Source organism: Bubalus bubalis, chromosome 18 (assembly GCF_019923935.1).
Source record: "Bubalus bubalis isolate 160015118507 breed Murrah chromosome 18, NDDB_SH_1, whole genome shotgun sequence".
In the NCBI taxonomy this organism is placed as follows: Eukaryota; Metazoa; Chordata; class Mammalia; order Artiodactyla; family Bovidae; genus Bubalus; species Bubalus bubalis.
The window spans coordinates 36,392,745-36,411,879 of NC_059174.1; the positions used below are offsets into that span (position 1 = coordinate 36,392,745).

General features: G+C 44.7%; 1 protein-coding gene and 1 long non-coding RNA gene across 2 annotated transcripts in view; one reads left to right on the forward strand and one right to left on the reverse strand.

The window, feature by feature from the left end:
• The window catches only part of LOC123330433, a 19,005-nt gene extending 11,671 nt beyond the window's left edge, over positions 1 to 7,334 (forward strand). Inside the window, exons 2-3 of the long non-coding RNA XR_006546368.1 lie at positions 6,393 to 6,486; positions 7,224 to 7,334. This is a non-coding gene — a long non-coding RNA (uncharacterized LOC123330433). The remainder of the gene's footprint in view (positions 1 to 6,392; positions 6,487 to 7,223) is intronic.
• On the reverse strand, positions 5,362 to 15,250 carry NOB1 (NIN1 (RPN12) binding protein 1 homolog). The gene is made up of 9 exons (XM_006047605.4): positions 14,956 to 15,250; positions 14,702 to 14,834; positions 11,960 to 12,090; positions 10,223 to 10,294; positions 9,892 to 10,020; positions 9,603 to 9,800; positions 8,879 to 8,976; positions 7,705 to 7,849; positions 5,362 to 5,957 (listed from the first exon to the last, which is right to left on the reverse strand). Exons 1-9 carry the CDS (start codon positions 15,016 to 15,018, stop codon positions 5,688 to 5,690), a joined length of 1,239 nt encoding a protein of 412 aa, XP_006047667.4. The 5' UTR covers positions 15,019 to 15,250; the 3' UTR covers positions 5,362 to 5,687.
• Between the last annotated feature and the right edge of the window lie 3,885 nt (positions 15,251 to 19,135).

The window sequence follows — 19,135 nt, forward strand, 5'->3', positions numbered from 1 at the left end:
TTTTAGCACCTTCAAAAGAAGCCTTGTACACAGCAGCAATTACTCTCCCATTTCCCTGGCTGTCCCTGACCTTTGGTCCTAGGCAACCAGTCATCTACTTTCTGATTGCCATTCCAGGCATCTTATAAATGATATACATTATATGGTCTTTTGAGACTGGCTTCTTTCACTTAGCATAATGTTTTCAAGGTTCATCTGCTACTGAGTCCAAGTTCATACTGCTCGCTGTACTACAGGTCAATAAATTGAGAGACAAGTTGTTGGGGCAAGGAAAAGTGATTTTATTCAGAAAGCCAGCATACCCAGAAGATGGTGGAATACTGTCCCAAAGAACAATCTTACCCTAGTTAGAATTCAGGCTTCTTTTACACTAGAAGGAGAAGGAGATGTGGCTCGTCATCGCAAACCTTTTGGTGCTGGAATCCTTTGTTCTTGCAGCTGTCCACAGAGGTCTGGTCACAGTGTTCCTATAAACACCCAGTAAGACAATTTTTATTTTCTGTACTGCAGGGATTTTTTTTTTCTTTATATATGAATGGAAAAGTATTAAAGGTCAGAGCCTTGAGAATGGGCTGTCCTATAAATGTCAGGCTATAGGCAATATTCATTTATAAAGGTGCAGAGCCAGCGTGACTAAGCACAGGCAACAGAGCTCAAAGCTTAGAGCTAAAGAAACGGGTTCAGTATGGAGTTAGGTTTGTTTTCTCTGTTACACATCCATGTCAGTACTTCCTCCCTTTTTATGACTGTAGTATACTCTGTTGTGTGGATAAACCACATTTTGTTTATTCATTCATTCATTCATTTATTCATTCAGTTGAAGGGCATTGTGTTGTTTCCACGTCTGGCTATTATGAGTAATGCTACTACAAACATTTGTACACCAGTCTTTGTGTGGACATATGTTTTTTATTTCTCTTGGGTAAGTATATATAGATGTAGAATTGCTAATAACTCTATATTTAACATTTGAGAAACTGCCAAACCGTGAGGTCAGGAATAAACCCCCCATTTTACAGATGAGGAAACAGGCACCCAGTGCTCACTGGCTTGTCCATGGCTCTACAGCTTGTCAGCGGTGTAGCCCAGAATTGGAACTCAGGCTCTTGGTCTCCAGAGCCAGCTCCTATCTCCTTGTTATCAGAGTTAGAGTCAAAATTCTTGAGTCTAGCTCCAGGTCAGCTGCTAATGCTTGTCTCTCTGAGCCCTGTTTGCCTTATCTGTAAAAATACAGGTTGGGACTGCATTGTCTTAAAGGTCTCTCTAGCTTTAACTTGCTGTCATTTTAAGACTGTACAGTTCCCATGATCGTCTCCAACCAGGCCTTGGTCCCAGGTGTAGGTATGTATTGGGCATTGTGTATCAACTGAAAACAGTGTCCTCAGGGCCTTCCCTGCATCCCCAGGGAGCATGCCAGCACCGTGGAGCCGTAAGCTTTGTTGATCGTCTTTGTTATCTAGAAAGAAGAAGCAGGGGCAGAAACCTCAGGAGTCCCCCATCCTCCTCTTGATGAAAGAACACAAACAGCCTCATTAGTCACCTGCCAAGGCCCTGCATCCAGAAGTCCCCAAAGTCCCCTTGGTTTTTTCCAGCTGCAGGTGATGGACTTAGCACAGTAGCTCAGAGCCATGTTTGGGCCTGTCTAGGGACCCAGGCATCTCTTGTCCTCGATGGTTCCCATGGCTACCAGCCAAGTATCCATGGAGGGAATAGGTCCTTGGTATTAGGAGACAGATGGTGCTTCGACTTTAAGCCCCGTCCCATTTTGCCCTCCTGTCTCACAGTCACAATCACTGCTGCACAGAACACACACTGTTATGTTGGACTCCCTGTTTTCCGGTGTGTCTTGATGGAATTTTGTCCTGTTACATATTGTGTGAAGTAGGTCATCCTCTGTTGGACTTAGACCTTCCCTGATTCAAGTGAAATTTCTCTTCAAATGGCATACATGTGTTGTGAAGAGATTTTATCTGATGTAGCAAATTGAGTTTTGGTCTCAGAGAACATAAAGTATAGAAGGGACTCATTTCCTTTTTTCCTTTCCTTTTAAAAAAAAAATTGTTTATTTTGCTGTGCTGGGTCTTAGTTGTGGCAAATGAAATCTTTACTCTTCCTTGCAGCATGTGAGATCTTTAGTTGTGGCATGCGAGCTCTTAGTTGAGGCATCTGGGAGCTAGTTCCCTGACCAGGGTTTGAACCTGGGCCCCCTGCACTGAGAGTGCAGTCTTAGCCACTGGACTGCCAGGGATGTCCTAGGGACCCATTTTCAATGCTTGATCCTTTTCACATCACTAGTAACTCTTCAGCTTTTGCACAAATACCTTCAGGATGGGGAACTCATTTGTTATTTCCATGAGCAAACTAAAAGAAAAGTTTGGAAAAAGTATTTCTTGCCTCTTGAATTATGTTCTCCAAAGTGGTCTGAGTCACGCGTTCAGCTCCACAAGCATTTGTTGAGTATCATTCAAGATCCAGGCACTGAGCTTCGTGAACAGTGTAGAAAGAGAACACCCAATGTCTGAAGAGGTACAAGCAGCTGTTAGTGAACATGCACAGTGTCACTGTGCTTCACAGAACTGCAGTTTCCTCATCGTCTTACACAAAAGGTTTCATTTATAAGAATTTACCTCCAAATACATGAACAAAAAAACATAGTGATGTGGACATGTTGAATGTTTCCACTCCAGATTTCTTCCTGTACATAAATACTGGGGTAGATAGGTAGGTTTAGTTGCTCAGTTGGGTCCGACTCTTGTGACCCCATGGACTGTACCCTGCCCGATTCTTCCGTCCATGGGATTTCCCAGGCAAAAATACTGGAGTTGGTTGCTATTTCCTTCTCCAAGGCATCTTCCTGACTCAGGGATCAAACTTGGGTCATTGATAATAATATATATGGGGTATTCTTCTAGATCCCCCAGACTGTTGCTGCTTGGCTATGAATTAGGATGATACTGCTTCCTTGGAAGAGTGTTTTGAAAATGTGAGAACACTGAACTTTCTCTTAAAAAAAAATTATTTTTGGCCACGTCCGGTCTTAGTTGCAGCAGGCAGGCTCGGTGGGTGGGGTGCGTGGGCTCTCTAGTCAAGACACGGAGTTTCAGTTGCCGCAAAGCTTGTGGGATTTTAGTTCCCGAACCAGGGATTGAACCCATGTCCTGTGCATTGGCAGGTGCACTAGACCAGCGGGGAAGTCCCAGGGATTGTTTCTTGTTCCAGTGGGATTGGGTGGGGCCACAAGACTGGTTCTGGCATCAAACTAGGAGTAGGATTCTTGCAAGGTTGGCTTTGTCGGGTGAGACCAGAGCAGCCTTTAGTCTGGAAATAATTGTTTCCTGATCTGGAGTACCTGCCTGATGCCTGTGAATTAGGAAGTTTTCCACTCTGTTTAGCAAGAGTGTGAAGCGTCCCTGGCTTCGGGTGAGCTTCGAGGATTATCTCGTTTGGGTGGGGAGGGGTATTTCCTTCCCCAGCCTCAGGAAACTCCTCACGTTTAAGTGCTCATCAGTACTTCGCCGAGGATGCACAGGGGCCCCTCTGCAGACCTGGAATGCTTGCGTGCACTCAAGCGCTGAGATGGTTGCTCCTTTCCTTTCTTTGGGCCCTCCTGGACTCCCAGCTCTGTTGCTCCACCTCTTCCTTCTGGAACTTCTCTCTAGATACCAAACCAATGCAATTGTGGAGCTCACCTGTCTCCTCCTCTCTTGGGGATCACCTGCTTGACCTCCAGAAGCTGAATACCATGGTTTTCTGTGTTTTAGCTCTTTATTAAGTTGTTTCAGGTGAGAGGGTAAATATGAACCCTTTTACTTCCTGTTGGCCAAGAGTGAAACTGTATAAAGACAACCCTAAAGGGTTTAAAGGCAACCTCCACAACCAAGCTAGTATTCTGGCTCTGTCTTCAACAACTGAAACTGAAACTCTTAAATCAGTCAGTAGAAAAGTTGTGATGCATGGCCAGCTAGTCAAAACACTTTGAGTAGCAGGTGGTGAGTTTGGTTATATATATATCTCAGTTTTTACAAGGCTAGTATTAAATGCCAAATATATGCAACAAGTATTTACCGGGCACCCACCACGTTCCAGGTACTGTTCTGTGTGCATATGAGCAGTGGACGAGATACTGCCTTGTCTTCCAAAACCTAACACACACCCACACACTTTTTAGCAAAAGAAAACACAAGGATAAGTCAGAAACAAATGAAATGGATTAGCCAGGGAGAAAGAGGAAATGGGGATGAGAGGGGAAGGCCATTTAGTTCTACACGCGCCTGTTTCATATAGTTTACATAGTTTTTACTTTCGGAACTGAGTTTTCACATTTAATAAATACATAGGACAGGAAATACCTTAAACTGAATTTAAGCTCCCCCCAATTAGCTTTATACTAAATAGAAGGCAATGGCACCCCACTCCAGTACTCTTGCCTGGAAAATCGCATGGATGGAGGAGCCTGGTAGGCTGCAGTCCATGGACTTGCTAAGAGTCGGGCACGACTGAGTGACTTCACTTTCATGCATTGGAGAAGGAAATGGCAACCCACTCTAGCGTTCTTGCCTGGAGAATCCCAGGGACGGGGAGCCCGGTGGGCTGCCGTCTATGGGGTCGCGCAGAGTCAGACACGACTGAAGTGACTTAGCAGCAGCAAATAGACAACCATACAGGGAAAAACATGATGTAAGGAACTTTTGAAGCTAGCACTCTATGAATACACTGTTAATGTAAGAACTTAAGAAATCTTCTACTCAGCAGGTTTATTTACCAAGTAATCTGTTAACCATCATTTAGGGTGAGGCACTGAGAACCAATGACCGTGTATGTAGCTTTCTTGTCCCATGTGGATCACCTCCATTTAATTACAAGGCAACATCCTGTCAAGCCCAAATAGAGGGGCATGTTGAAAACCTGGCTTATACTATTAAAAAGGTCAACTTCACAAATGACAAAGGCAGAGAGATTGTTCAGATCTGGGGGAAAATGTTATGAAGGACAGTATTGGGGTGAGTTGGTAAAATCTGAAGTGGTATGTATTAGGTAATAGTAATGTCATGTTAAATTTCCTGAATTTGATCACTGTGCTGTGGTTATGTAAAAGAATATCATTGTCCTAGGACACACTTTGTGTGTGAAGAAAGGGAAAAGCAAATAAAAAATGTTAACAATGGAAGAGTCTAGGTATTTTCCTGGATGACTGAAATGTTTTCAAAATGAGTTAAAATTAAGAGCTATAATTTATTTTTAAATAATAAAATTAGTACCTAGTATACTTTCTGGCAAAAAGAAAACCTAAATGCTTGATCCTTGAGTGCACACGTTAAGTGTTTCTCTCAAATTACCTTAAAGAAAAAAAGAAAATGCACAGAAGCTTATAATCACATTTATTAGAAAAATATTACCACTTAGAAGTTCCTGTCTTTAAAGGTTGAAGATCTGCTCCAGGCACCATCTGCTCTGTTTTCGTCAAACTCCCTCAACATGGCAGGAATCCCGGTTCTCTGGATGCGCACAGGTCAGGGGTTAGCCAGGCTCCACCACAAACTCAACCCGAGGCACCACAGCAAGTCCCAAGGCAGCGCTGAGGAAGTCAGGCCCCTTCTCTGTGTCCAGGGGGTTGTGGGGCTGGCACAGTGGGGGACCTGAGACTGGGTCTCCTGGCAGCCGTCCAGCTTGCCCATTGAGCTTATGCTTCACCTTTTCTTCACAAACTTCTTTCTGGAAGCATTGGGATTTAACCGTCTCCTCCCGGCTCCCAGGGTGCTGTCTCGGACCTGCAGGGTGGCTGAGCGGCTGGAGATGTCATTCTCTGCAAAGGGAGACACCCCAGCTACGTAGTCAGGGGCAAACACGTCGGTTTTCTGCCTGGCCTTTCGGGAAAGTCGCAGCTGAGGGAAGCGCTGATCCTCGGTTAGGTGGGGGTTGATGGCGTACTTGCCCCCTTTGGGAGTGGGGAGAGAGTACTGCACACAAGAAGGGGAAAGGCCATTAGAAGGACCGGGATTCGTATTCATGCACACCAGATCCTGCTAACGTAAAGCTCAGCTGACAACTCTGCACGTGGGCTGACAACCCCAGTGGAGTCTATCACTGCTGCCTGCTGTGCACTAAGCCCCTGACATGCATCTTCCCACTTGAGCCTCACCACACCTCACAGATGCAAAACCCAAAGCCGTATGCTGACTACATACTCTCAGATAAAGACAGAGAGACTGCAGACTTCCGACTATCTTTCTCTAAGTTACTTATTAATTACAAATAATAACCTTACGGGAAATTTGATCATCTTGGTTTTGGTTAATTATACTGGCATTACATAAGAAACTGCCTTAACTAAGTGATCAAAGTTATTACTAGCAGTAAACTGGACAACTAGTTATCATTTCCCCCCCTGACAGGACGCACTGGGGAGACCCAGCATCACTTCCGGGTGCTCCTGCCAACACTGCACAGCCTGAACCTAAGCAGGAGGGAACACCAGACAAACCCAAGGTAAGTGATGTTAGGGAACTGCTCCAAACTCTTTAAAACCATTGAAAAGCGTCAAGGTGTGAAAGACAACAGACTTGACAAACTACTTCAGTTTTAAAGAGAGATGACAAACACAATGTGTGATCCTAACCCTTTCTTCTTTTGCTGTAAAGGAAATCTGTGTCCAAGTTTGAATATGACCCATAGACAACAGAACTGCAGGCTAGGTCACTGAGTTGTATCTGACTCTTTGTGACCCCACGGACTGTAGCCCACCAGGCTCCTCTGTCCATGGGATTCTCCAGGCAAGAACACTGGAGTGGGTTGCCGCTTCCTACTCCAGGGGATCTTCCCAAGCCAGGGATGGAGCCTGCATCTCGTAACATCTCCTGCACTGGCAGGCAGATTCTTTACCACTTGTGCCATCTGGGAAGCCAGGACAGTAGTGCAGGAGTAACGTTAACGTCTTGGTTTTAGTAACTGTACAGTGGGTGTGAAAGCCAAAGTCCTTGATTCAGGAAACACACAGCAAAGTATCTAGGGGCCAAAGGGCAGCAGGTAGCGTTTACTCTCAGATGGCTTTTAGGGGAAAAGAAAAAATATATATAAATGACAGAGCAAATGTAGTAAACGATTAAATTGGGAAATTTAAGTGAACGGTAAAATGGGAATTTGTACTGTTTTTTGGCAACTTTTCTATAAATCTAAAATTATTTCAGAATAGAAAATTTAAAAATGAACAACCCTTCTCACATTAGTGGCATCTGCCTAGAGAACTCAGTGCTGGGTCGGCCACAGGAATACCCGCTGGCCTCTCAATGCTTCTCTCCTGATTCCTCAAGACAAATCCATTCGGCTGTGTGTCCAGGCAGAACTCTTGTGCAGAGCACTTCACACCCCTTCCCCTGTGGTTCTTGGAGCTTCTGGAAATTCTGCCCATCCTCAAACTCCCGCACACATCCAACCTCCACCACCCTACAAACAACCTCTCTGTGACCCCACATGTAATTTTATGTGTGGAATTACTGGTGATTTCTTCTTAGACTGCAAACTCCTCAAAAAGCTCATGGGGAGGCTGAATTGTGAGCCTTCCCCAACTGGATCACAGGCTTTCATGAACTATCTTGTAGAAATCATAAGGGTTTGTTCTTCTCTCTGATATTTGCTCCTGATGCTAAGAGGTCTAGCTTTCCCAACCCTGGGCCCTGCCGTCAGGGGAGGGGAAGCCATTCCACTCACCCTCAGGCCACGAGGATTTAGCACCTTCGGGTTGCGGGAGAAGTGCATGCGCAGGGCCCCGTCATCGCTGACGGTCACGGACACCTTCTTCAGCGTCTTGTTTCCACAGTGTGCACAGAACACTCGGCTCATGTCAGACGTTGTCCTAGAGACACAGAGGAGCCTCACTGCACTGGAGCCTCAGGCAGCAAACCCATCCCCGGGGCGCACGGCGAGTCTCGGGCCTCGGAGGAGGAGGAGGCGGCCGAGAAGTGGAAGCGGACAGGCTGAACTGCACTGCCATCCTGGACTAGGGCTGCCTGGCTGTATCGCGCGGCTGATACACGCACACTGCTGCCCCACGGTTCCAGGGGAGAATGACGCAGGTAGTAAGAAAACTGAGCAGGATGTTTTTACAGTGGCCGTGAACGCTTCACCGAATTTTGTCAGGCATTATGCTAAAAGTGTACCCTGGAAACAAGCCCATGAGGTGGGTATATCTGCATTTCACAGGTGGAGAAATGGCAGCTAGGCAAGATAGCTAGCTGCTCAAGGTCACAGAGCCAGTAAGTAGCATGCATACGCCCAAGGAATATGGCTCCAGAGTCAGCGCTCTTACCACCACCCCCCTTCTCCAGCGGCATGCTATTACATTATTACAACTATTACTGAATACCTTGGCCCCAAATGTCATGTCACTGGGCATGATGCCAGGAGGTGGCTCTGGAGATGCTGAAAACTTATTAACAAAACATACAGGAAGCACTATCGAAGCTGCTATGGTTGATGGGTGTGGGCGTTGAGGCCGACCCCGAGGCCTCTCTCCTCCCCTCTCAAGCCCCAATGGTGGACTCTGAACAGGAGAAGCTGCTGCTCTCAGGGACCAAGCAGGAGCCCCAGTGTCTGTCCTGAAGGAATTCTCCCTCAGTTCCCAGGGGCAGGAGACAAGAGCTGCGTGCAACTGCCAGAGAAGCCAGGCCCCTGACCTGATGTCTATGCAAGTAAATAGAACCCTCTTAACAGGGGTCAGGAAATAATTATTCTGTGCAAGAAACCATCCCGTCACTGGGGCTAATCTGAGGTGGAAGGAACACCTGCACAGAAGGCAAGGCTCCCTTTCAAGAAGCCCACAGAAGGTTTAAGAAGAGACGGGTGTTCGAAAGGGGCACCGGCGCCCACACTACTGGCTACGTACTTGAAGCAGCCATGGCAGCGCAGGATGTAGCTCCGGGCCTCGCGGATCAGCATGCCGTTCACGGCCAGCACGTGCAGCCCCATCTGCAGCAGGACATTCTGCAACCAACACACGTTAATGGGGAACCGAACTCAGAGCAAAACCGACATTATCTTTAACACCTGCATAATCACAGTTAAGAGAACTTCACAAACCCTGGTCTGGCTCCTGAAGGGCTTCTGCTCAAGAAAAGCAAGCATAGGATGCCTCTCAGACGGGTAAACTAGGACAAGGACCTGATTCTTCTGATGTCAAGTGCCACCGATGGTGAGCATTAGTTAGCCAAGACTTCCCATGAGCAATCTCTCTTTTTTTAAAGCAATCTCTCTTAACGGAGACATTCACTGTGTCAGAGCGAAATTATTCATTTCTGGATTGGAAACCTCTATAGTCTCAAAATACTGAACACAGCACAGAACATTACACACACTGAAAGAAAAGCACCAACCGATTGTGAACGTCAGACGTTAGAAATGTAATGTACTATATACATTTTGTCAATATATTATGAATCCCCAACTGCCAAGCAAAACGGCAAATTACCATAGAGATAGGCAAAGTTTCTAGAACCAGGAAAAGAAGCATTATGTAACAGTTCTGCACATCCCATCCCCAACCTCCGAGGGACCACTGTCCGTACAGGTATGACACTGAGCCCAGGCCGACAGGTACCCACCCCACCCACCTGCATGGCGAAGTCTGTAGTCACACAGCCGACCCGCACGTCCTTGGGGACAGCACACTGCTTCATCTCCTGCTGGATCTGCTTGATGTTGCCGGGGGTTATCCACCCACCCCCATCATCACTGTCTTGGTCCTGTCTTTCGTCAAGTCCATTCTCTTCATCCTCCTCCTCACTTGGAACATCCTCACCTCCGTCCATCTGAAACATTAATAGAATTCAAACTCCCTGCCCATGGGTGCAGCTGGAAGACGCTAGTCTGTGGTCATCAGATCATAAGGCAGGGCCTTACCAGCAGCTCCTGCAGTTCACAATCAATGTTAGGCAAAGGATTTCTCCAGAACATGAAGGAACTGAACTCTAGGTCCTCAGGCTCACTGGCTGGATGTCTCTGTTCTACTGTTTCTCGTGGGGGTTTAGGCTGAGATTAAAAGAAAAGTAATTTTAAAACCTGAAAACTGAGAGAGAGTTAAAGATGACATGATATACAATGTACAGGTCAGATCAGGCAGGGCTGGACATATTGCAGCATCTCTCGGGATAAATTTGGTTCCCTGGAATTTGTGGAGATCTGACATGGAGCAGAAAAAAGCATGAAGAGCCCAGCCTGTCTCAGAAATTACCTTTGAGGGCAGATGGAAACCAGAAACGTGCAGAGGCGTTTCTGGGTGCTGAATCGATGAACTCACTTTAACCTTTAAAAAGAAAAAGAAACAAGAGACAGCAGTAAGCGAAGAAATACAGGCTGAAAATTCAATATGGAAGAGTAATTAAAAAAAAAACAGAAAACAAAATACTTCTCCCTGGTTATTGAAATAAAAAAGATTTATTCAATGTTTTTTAAAAAGTGAGAAACATAAAAATATATGTGAAGAATTATTCAGGGAGTCCACTACCACCAAATAACCATTTTAGGACATTTCTTTTTTGGCCCTAGACATAAAGCTTTAATGAACATCATTAGGTATAAAACTTGGAAGTATCTTTGGTTACATCCTTAGGATAAATGCCCAAAAGTGGAATTGCTGGGTCAAGAGACAGGAGTTTTAAAGCTTCTGATACAAAACAGGTTAACTCCTGCCCAAAAGACTGCAGGAAAGGGTGGTTTTTAGGAATCTCAAGTTGACAGATGCCAAAACAGAAACCCGGCTCAGCCACAAAGTCAGCCTTTATGTAAAACTATTCCCTTGACTCCCATCCCCCGAGAACATTCTGGTGATGCACAAGTCTGCATTTTAGGCATCACTTTTAGACTGTTTGGACTGGAGGACTCTAAACCTGCTTGAGAGCAAGTGAAGGCAGTTCCAACTAGAATAGGAACACCAGTCCACGACAGTGGAGTGCTCACAACAGTCTACTAGTTTTGATGACTTTAGACAGTGGAGATCAAGTCATTCTTTGTAACCACTAGTTGAAATTACTTATTACAGTATAAACTATCTATCTTCCAAAATCCTCTGGCCTGGAAATAGTCAGTGCCCAGGCACAAAACCATTAATCTCTTCAACTTAAACGAGCTGGACAAACCCGTAAAAGCACAACAGGAACCCAGAATTTTGAAGGTTAGTAAGAGGTGAAAAAAATGGTAGCAGTTTTGATATTCCTTCTTGCTTGTTTCTGGAAAAGAATTCTATTTTTTCAAAAGTAGTGAGAATATAATTGATTTTTACTCTCTTTCTGCATTTTTAAATTAAAAAAAAAAAAAAAAATTTGGCTGTGCTAGGTCTCAGCTGTGGCATGCAAGATCTTTTAATTACAGTATACAAACCTGCTTAGGTGCAGCATGTGGGATTTAGTTCCCTAACCAGGGATTGAACCTGGGACCCCTGCATTGGGAACTTGGTGTCTTAGCCACTGGACCACCAGGAAAATTCCTCCTTCAGCATTTTAAAATTTAACCAATCTCACCAAGAACTTACAGGTCAAGACTGAGACACATTTGCTAACTACAATGTAATGAACCTTATCTAGATCCTGATTCAAACAAATAAACTATTAAAACATTTATAAAATAATTAAGAAATGTGAACAAACACATGCTTGGATATTTGATGATACCAGGGAATTGCTATTAATTTTGTGTAGGTGTAATATTGGTTTTGTGGTTATTTTTTAAAAAGACATACCTTATCTCTTTCAAGACACACCAAGAAATATCAGTGAAATAAGATGTCTGAATTCAAAATGCTCATGGCTGGAGTGGGTGGAGATGAAAACAGACTGATCATAAGTTGATAAGCATGGAGGCGGAATGATGGGGACACTGGGTCCATTACACTATTCCCTCTACTTCTGTACATCTGATAGTTCTCATAATAAAAAAGTAAAAATGGATGAAATCAACAATCCTTCTTATTTACCTTTTCTGGTTCTTGTTTTAGGTGAGACACCCCAACAAATTCTGCTTCCAGCTGGTAAGTAAGTGCCAGTACTTGGATATCTGTAGCAGAAAGGCTAGGATAGTCTCCAGTTTTTTTTGAAAACTCAGTCACTGTAAACAAGAGATTCCAAACTTCAGTTAAAAGCAAAGAGCCTGGATAAGCAAAGCCATAAAAGCAAAGATGACTCTGGATAACTGTAATGAAAGTATGAAAAGAACTTTGGATCAGTATCCCCAAACACACCTCACTCATTCATCTCCTGACCTTTTTCTACTCAGAACCGAGACATTTGTCTCTCTCAAGATTTATGCCAGTTAAGTTTACTGTAATGTCCTTATTGAGTACAGATGAAGGGACAGAAAAAAGTTAATAGGAAATCACTGAAAGTTAGCATAATATTTGCAAATGATAAGAGTTCCTTTTCTAGGCTCTGGTATTATATTAGAATAGAAAGTCTCTTCTCCCTCAGCAATAAAGTTCTGTGATTCTAACAATTCTTTTTAATAGAATGGATGATCACAGTACAAGTGGGATGGAAAGGTGATTCAACCAATAATTATTGTCTATGATGAGACAAAAACACTGGGTAACAAATATTGAACAGTTTTTGTATGTAAACCCACCCCAACAAGAAAACCCACATCCCTATTTAACACAAAGTGATCTCCAGCTCTTGTGTTGTTATTCTCCTGAGACATCAATAATAAGCATATACAATAATATTTTGACACATTAACAGAAACATGTCTTCTGCTACATTCAGTTCAGTTGCTCAGTCTTTGCGACCCCATGAACTGCAGCACGCCAGACCTCCCTATCCATCACCAACTCCCTGAGTCCACTCAAACACATGTCCATCGAGTCTGTGATGCCATCCAACCATCTCATCCTTTGTCATCCCCTTCTCCTCCTGCCCTCAATCTTTCCCTACATCAAGGTCTTTTCAAATGAGTCCACTCTTCACAGCATGTGACCAAAGTATTGGAGTTTCAGCTTCAATATCAGTCCTTCCAATGAACACTCAGGACTGAACTCCTTTAGGATGGACTGGTTGGATCTCCTTGCAGTCCAAGGGACTCTCAAGAGTCTTCTCCAACACCACAGTTCAAAAGCATCAATTCTTTTGCGCTCAGCTTTCTTCATAGTCCAACTCTCACATCCATACATGACCATTGGAAAAACCATAGCCTTGACAAGACGGACCTTTGCTGACAAAGTAATGTCTCTGCTTTTGAATATGCTATCTAGGTTGGTCATAACTTTCCTTTCAAGGAGTAAGCGTCTTTTAATTTCATGGCTGCGGTCACCATCTGCAGTGATTTTGGAGCCCCCAAAAATAAAGTCAGCCACCGTTTCCCCATCTATTTGCCATGAAGTGATGGGACCAGATGCCATGATCTTAGTTTGCTACTCTAGCACCAGGAACAATAAGTATACAGCTCACTAAAAATGCAGCTATTAATTAACAGCAGCTAAAATGTATTGGGTACTATGTATCAAGTGCTATGTTAAAAGCTTTTCATTTTATCCTTCAGTCAAATCTTTACAAAAAATTTTAAGTTGAAATACAGCTGATTCACAATGTTGTGTTAATTGCTACTGTACAAAAAAGTGATTCAGCTATACATTTATACATATATCTTTTAAAAATGTTCTTTTCCATTATGGTCTATTATAGGATATACTGAATACAGTTCTCTGTGCTATACAGTAGAACCTTGTTGTTTATCCAGTCTATATATAAAAGCTTACATCTGCTAATAACCCAACCTCCCTCCCTCAACTCCCTCCCTCTTGACAACCAGAAGTCTGTTCTCTATGGTTGTGATTCTGTTTCTGATAGGTCATTTGTGTCACATTTTATATTTCACATATAAGTAATGTCATATGATATTTGTCTTAGTATGATACTCTCTAGTTGTATGCATGTTGCTGCAAATGACATTATTTTGTTCTTTTTTATGGCTGAGTAGTATTTCATTGTATTTCTATACATTTCATTGTATTGTATTTCATGTATTTCATTGTATGTCTATAAATAGACATTTGGGTGGTTTTCATGTCTTGGCAAATGCAAATAGTGCTGCTATGAATACAGGGGTGCATGTATCTTTCTGAGTTACTACAGCTTTGTCTCAATCTATCCCTAGGAGTGGGACTGCTTTAGCCAAATCTTGTGAAGTAAATACTATTAGTATTTCCTCAGAAAGATTAAGTAACTTGTCAAAGATCACAAAGCTAGCATGTTAGAGAAAGCTAAAGTCACAAGTGGCGTAGGTAGCATCATCTCCAGTATCAGCCTTTAAATCCTAAAACCCCTAAAAACACTTTCAACCACCTAGGTCCTTTCCAGGGCAGGACTTCTATTTTTAATCCAAACAAATTTAATATTTACAAAACGCTGGACACAGTGCTGAGTGACATTATTCTTCCTTTAATGCTCCCAGCAACCCCGAGGATAGGTACTTTTGTTAATCCCATTTTACAGATGAGGAAACTGACGCCTAGAGAGTCTGAGTGATACACGCAAGGGAACATAGCTAGTAAGCAGCAAGGCCTGGCTGACTCATGACTCAGGAAGCCTCTCTCCCACCAGGATCTTGACCGTGGGGTTTCTAAACCAACTCTGATAAAGTAACCAGGCTCCAACTAGCACCAGAGCAGGTTCAGTCAGCAACCTGGGACCCAGCTTCACTATCAACATCGGGCAGAGGTACTCACCCAGTCGCACGTATTCAGGGAAGGGCTCCTTGAAACGCAGCTCGTAGGGCAGCACGGCGAGCCGCCTGCGCGTGGCCTTGTCCCGAATCTCGCTGATCACATTCCGGATGGTGTAGATGTTCTTCCCGATGTCCTGCGGGGAGACCAGCCCAGCTCACACCATCCCGCACCACGCAACGGGCTGCTGGATTTCCCAAACTCCGTCAGGGGCCACCAGCCCAGACCCCGCTCCTCTCCACAGAAGCATCCTGTACCTGCAAAGCCGCATCCAGCAGAAACGCCCCGGCATCCGCTACAACGTGCTCCACCGGCGCCATGTTGGCCCAACGAGGCCACACCGCGCATGCGCGCGGAGCTTCCGTCCGTCGCTCAGTACCAATCCGGGCCTCTTGGAACCGAGAAAAGAAGCTGCAGCTAAGCGGCGACTCCTGGCGGGCGCGCCGGCATTTTCCGGCTCTGGGCCACCGGCGCGCCTGCGCAGTACGGCCGCCCGATTGCCTGGGAGGTGTGGGCGCGGTCAAATCTTGGGAGGGATCTGGCGAGGGATGGTCGCCTGAGAAAACGCTGTTTGGCATCGACTGTTGGCCCTCAGGGCTTCCCTGGTGGCTCAGACAGTAAAGCGTCTGCCTGCAATGAGGGAGACTCAGGTTCGATTCCTGGGTCAGGAAGATCCCCTGGAGAAGGAAAGGGCAATCACTCCAGCACTCTTGCCTGGAAAAATCCCATGGATGGAGGAGCCTGATAGACTACAGTCGCACGGGGTCGCAAAGAGTCGGCCCCGACTGAGCGACTTCACTTCACTTTCATGATTGGCCCTCAGGGGCTTCCCTTGTAGCCCACTCGTTAAAGAATCTGCCTGCAGTGCAGGTGACCCGGGTTCGATCCCTGGGTTGGGAAGATCCCCTGGAGAAGGAAATGGCAACCCATTCCAGTGTCCTTGTCTGGAAAATCTCACGGACAGAGGAGCCTGGTGGGCTGCAGCCCATGGGGTTGCAAAGAGTCAGGCACGACTGAGTGACTAACACTATTGATCCTTCAGTTCAGTTCAGTCGCTCAGTCGTGTCCGACTCTTTGCGACCCCATGAATCGCAGCACGCCAGGCCTCCCTGTCCATCACCAACTCCCGGAGTTCACCGAGACTCATGTCCATCGAGTCAGTGATGCCATCCAGCCATCTCATCCTCTGTCGTCCACTTCTCCTCCTGTCCCCAGTCCCTCCCAGCATCACAGTCTTTTCCAATGAGTCAACTCTTCGCATGAGGTGGCCAAAATACTGGAGTTTCAGCTTTAGCATCATTCCTTCCAAAGAAATCCCAGGGCTGATCTCCTTGCAGTCCTTAGAGACTTTAATTGGCCCTTAGGACGTCCCTGGTGGTTCAGCGTTAAAGTATCTACTTGTAATGCAGGAGACCCAAGTTCGGGTCCCTGAGTCTGGAAGATTCCCTGTAGAAAGGCATAGCAACCCGCTCCAGTGTTCTTGCCTGGAGACACCCCATGGGGTCATATTCTTGCCTGGAGATGCCCCAGCTTCTGTACACTTGAATTCAAATAGTCTGTATTTGGTTTTATTGTTGAGTCAGTCGGTTCAGATGACCTAAAGACTGGGCTTCCCTGGTGGCTCAGTACTAAAAAACACTACCTGCCAAGGTAGGAGACTCCAGCTGAACCCCTGGGTGGGGAAGAGCCCCTGGAGAAGGAAGTGGCAACCCTCTCCAATATTCTTGCCTGGGAAATTCCATGGACAGAAGGGGATTGGCAGGTTACAGTCCATGAGGTCGCAAAAATGTTGGACATGACTTCGTGACTAAACAACTCTATGAAATACTATTTTATAGGCAAGGGGTGGTTGCTCAAGAAAACGAGGCCAGGCTAACATTGACTAAACGGTGCATTAACACTGAAACAAACCAACTCAGAGCCACTTTCTTACCTTTATGCCAGGCCAACCGCTGCTTTCTTACCCCTACTTCATTTTGAGCAATTTGGGGCAGGGATCTCTATCTCTCAATTTTTTACCTTAATATTCTTGCTCCACTTACATAAAGCAAGGCTCATAATTCCTTGCTGAAATTCTGTAATTATGAAATCTGGTCTGTTAGAAATTCATGCTGTTGAACTTGACTGAATAATGTCTTAAGTTTTCAGTCACCTATCTTCAGTGGTGTTAATTCTAAACTGTCTTTCTAGTCTTCACTCCAGTTTTCACCCCTTGATTATAATTTAGCCCTTGTACCTCCAAAAAGTCATTCATATCTCTGGGGGTCTTAACCACTGAACTACCAGGGAATTCCCTATCATATCAATTTGTTGTTGTTGTTCTTATTTCTCACATTCTCAGTTCCTCTGCAGAATTTTACATGGCTGACCATCTCCTCTTTCTGGACTGTCTCTCCTCTCTTCACTCTCGTGATGCATCACTATGGTCCCCCTGCATCTCTGATGATTTTTCAGCCTCCTTTAGCGCATTCTCTTCTGCCTTGCGCACAGGGCACCATCCACAGAACTGTCTTGGCCTCCATGTCTCTCTGTTTTCTCCTTCACCAGTACTAGGTATCCTAAAAACTGGTCATAATGATCACATTATATGAATACCTCTGGAATCTATAGGTCCAATCCCTGTTTATTCCCTAACCTAGTCTTTTGACCAAATCTTTCTGAAAATTTTTGGCATTGTTACTCAGGAGGAGGGTTAAAACTAGGTAATTGTCTCTCCTGCCCCAGCTTAAAATTTCTTCACTGGTTGAGTTCCTATTTTTACTAATGGCATCACCAAAAAAGGCATTCAAGGTAAGAATCTCTGAGTCATCTTTATTTCAACCTGTACTCCTCTTGCTCAAGTTTATTGATGTCACTTCTGAAACGGTTTGAGGTACCTGTGTCCCTTCTCCATTCATTCCCATTAAGTTTTTATTTCATGCCTAGAAGATATAGTTCACTCAACACTAATATTCCTGTCTCTAATTTATTCCTTAATTGACTGCTCCTGCTGCCTGGAAAGGCAGGGATTATATAGAAACTAGACCCCACAATAAAAGAGGTTTATTGAAATCAGCAATAACTCTGTGGACACTATGGTGAAGGAGAATGACCTAGATCAATGTTCTCCAACTTGAGTGTAAATCCGAATCACCTGGAGAGACTGCAGAACTAGAAATAGCTGGGCTTCATCCTCAGTTTCTGATTCAGTACGTCTGGGCAGAGATGGACAAGCTGCCTTTCTAGTAAGTTTCAGGTGACACTGATGCTGCTGACCTGGGGTCACACTTGAGAACCACTGATTTAGGAGAATAGTCAGGAAAAGAAAGATCAGGCTTTGAGCCATTCTTTTTCTAGTAAACATTAAAAATACTTGTCAATATAGGTTTCTTGACACTTTGTAGCTTTTGCCATTTTTTGGTAATACTTTAATCCCTTTTCTCTTTCCCTGTAATGTTAGTCTCCAAGTCCCCTGAAGCCTTGGGACTGTCATTTGGTGGAAAAAAATACATACCGAGAGCTAATTTACACCACCACGATTTGGGTGATGTGATAGCTACGAACAAAGTGATATCCTGTGTAGTGTCGAGGGGCAAGTTTGAGTTTAGAGGCCTAAGCTTTGGAGCCACATCTTGAAGGATGATGAGGGCAAAGACTCATGAGGTCTGAAAATCCAAAGGGAGTGTTCAGGGAGTTGAGGGTAATGTCTTTGGTAGCTGAAGGTGTCTGGGGACAGGTTCTCTCAGAAGTGAAGGGAAGAAATTCCCTGGTGGCCTAATGGTTAGGATTTGGAGCTTTCACTGGGAGACCCCAGTTCCATCCCTGGTTGAGAAACCATCCCACATGCTGCCAAAATACAAAAAAAAAAAAAAAAAAACAAAACCCAGAAAACCTCAGAGGACCCAGAAGTGAAGTGAACCCTGAAACACACTGTTTGAAAATCCTTGTTTTTTTAAAAAATGAAGAAAGTGAAGAAATCTCAAACATTATTACTAAAATTGTCACTGGAAACAGTTTACCTTAATAAATGAACACTTTCAAACATATGTAGCGGAGAAGGCAATGGCAACCCACCCCAGTACTCTTGCCTGGAAAATCACATGGACGGAGGAGTCTGATAGGCTGCAGTCCATGGGGTTGCGAAGAGTTGGACACAACTGAGCGACTCCACTTTCACTTTTCACTTTCACACACTGGAAAAGGAAATGGCCACCCACTCCAGTGATCTTGCCTGGAGAATCCCAGGGACGGGGGAGCCTGGTGGGCTGCCATCTATGGGGCTGCCCAGAGTCGGACAAGACTGAAGCAACTTAGCAGCAGCAGCAGCAGCAGACATATGTAGAAGGACTCCACGTATAACTCATTTGGAGATAATGACAACTTTAACATGTGAGACCCTTTATGAAAGAGAAAAGGTCTTGATTGTGTGCCAGTGAATATTTGACTTCACTTCCAGGA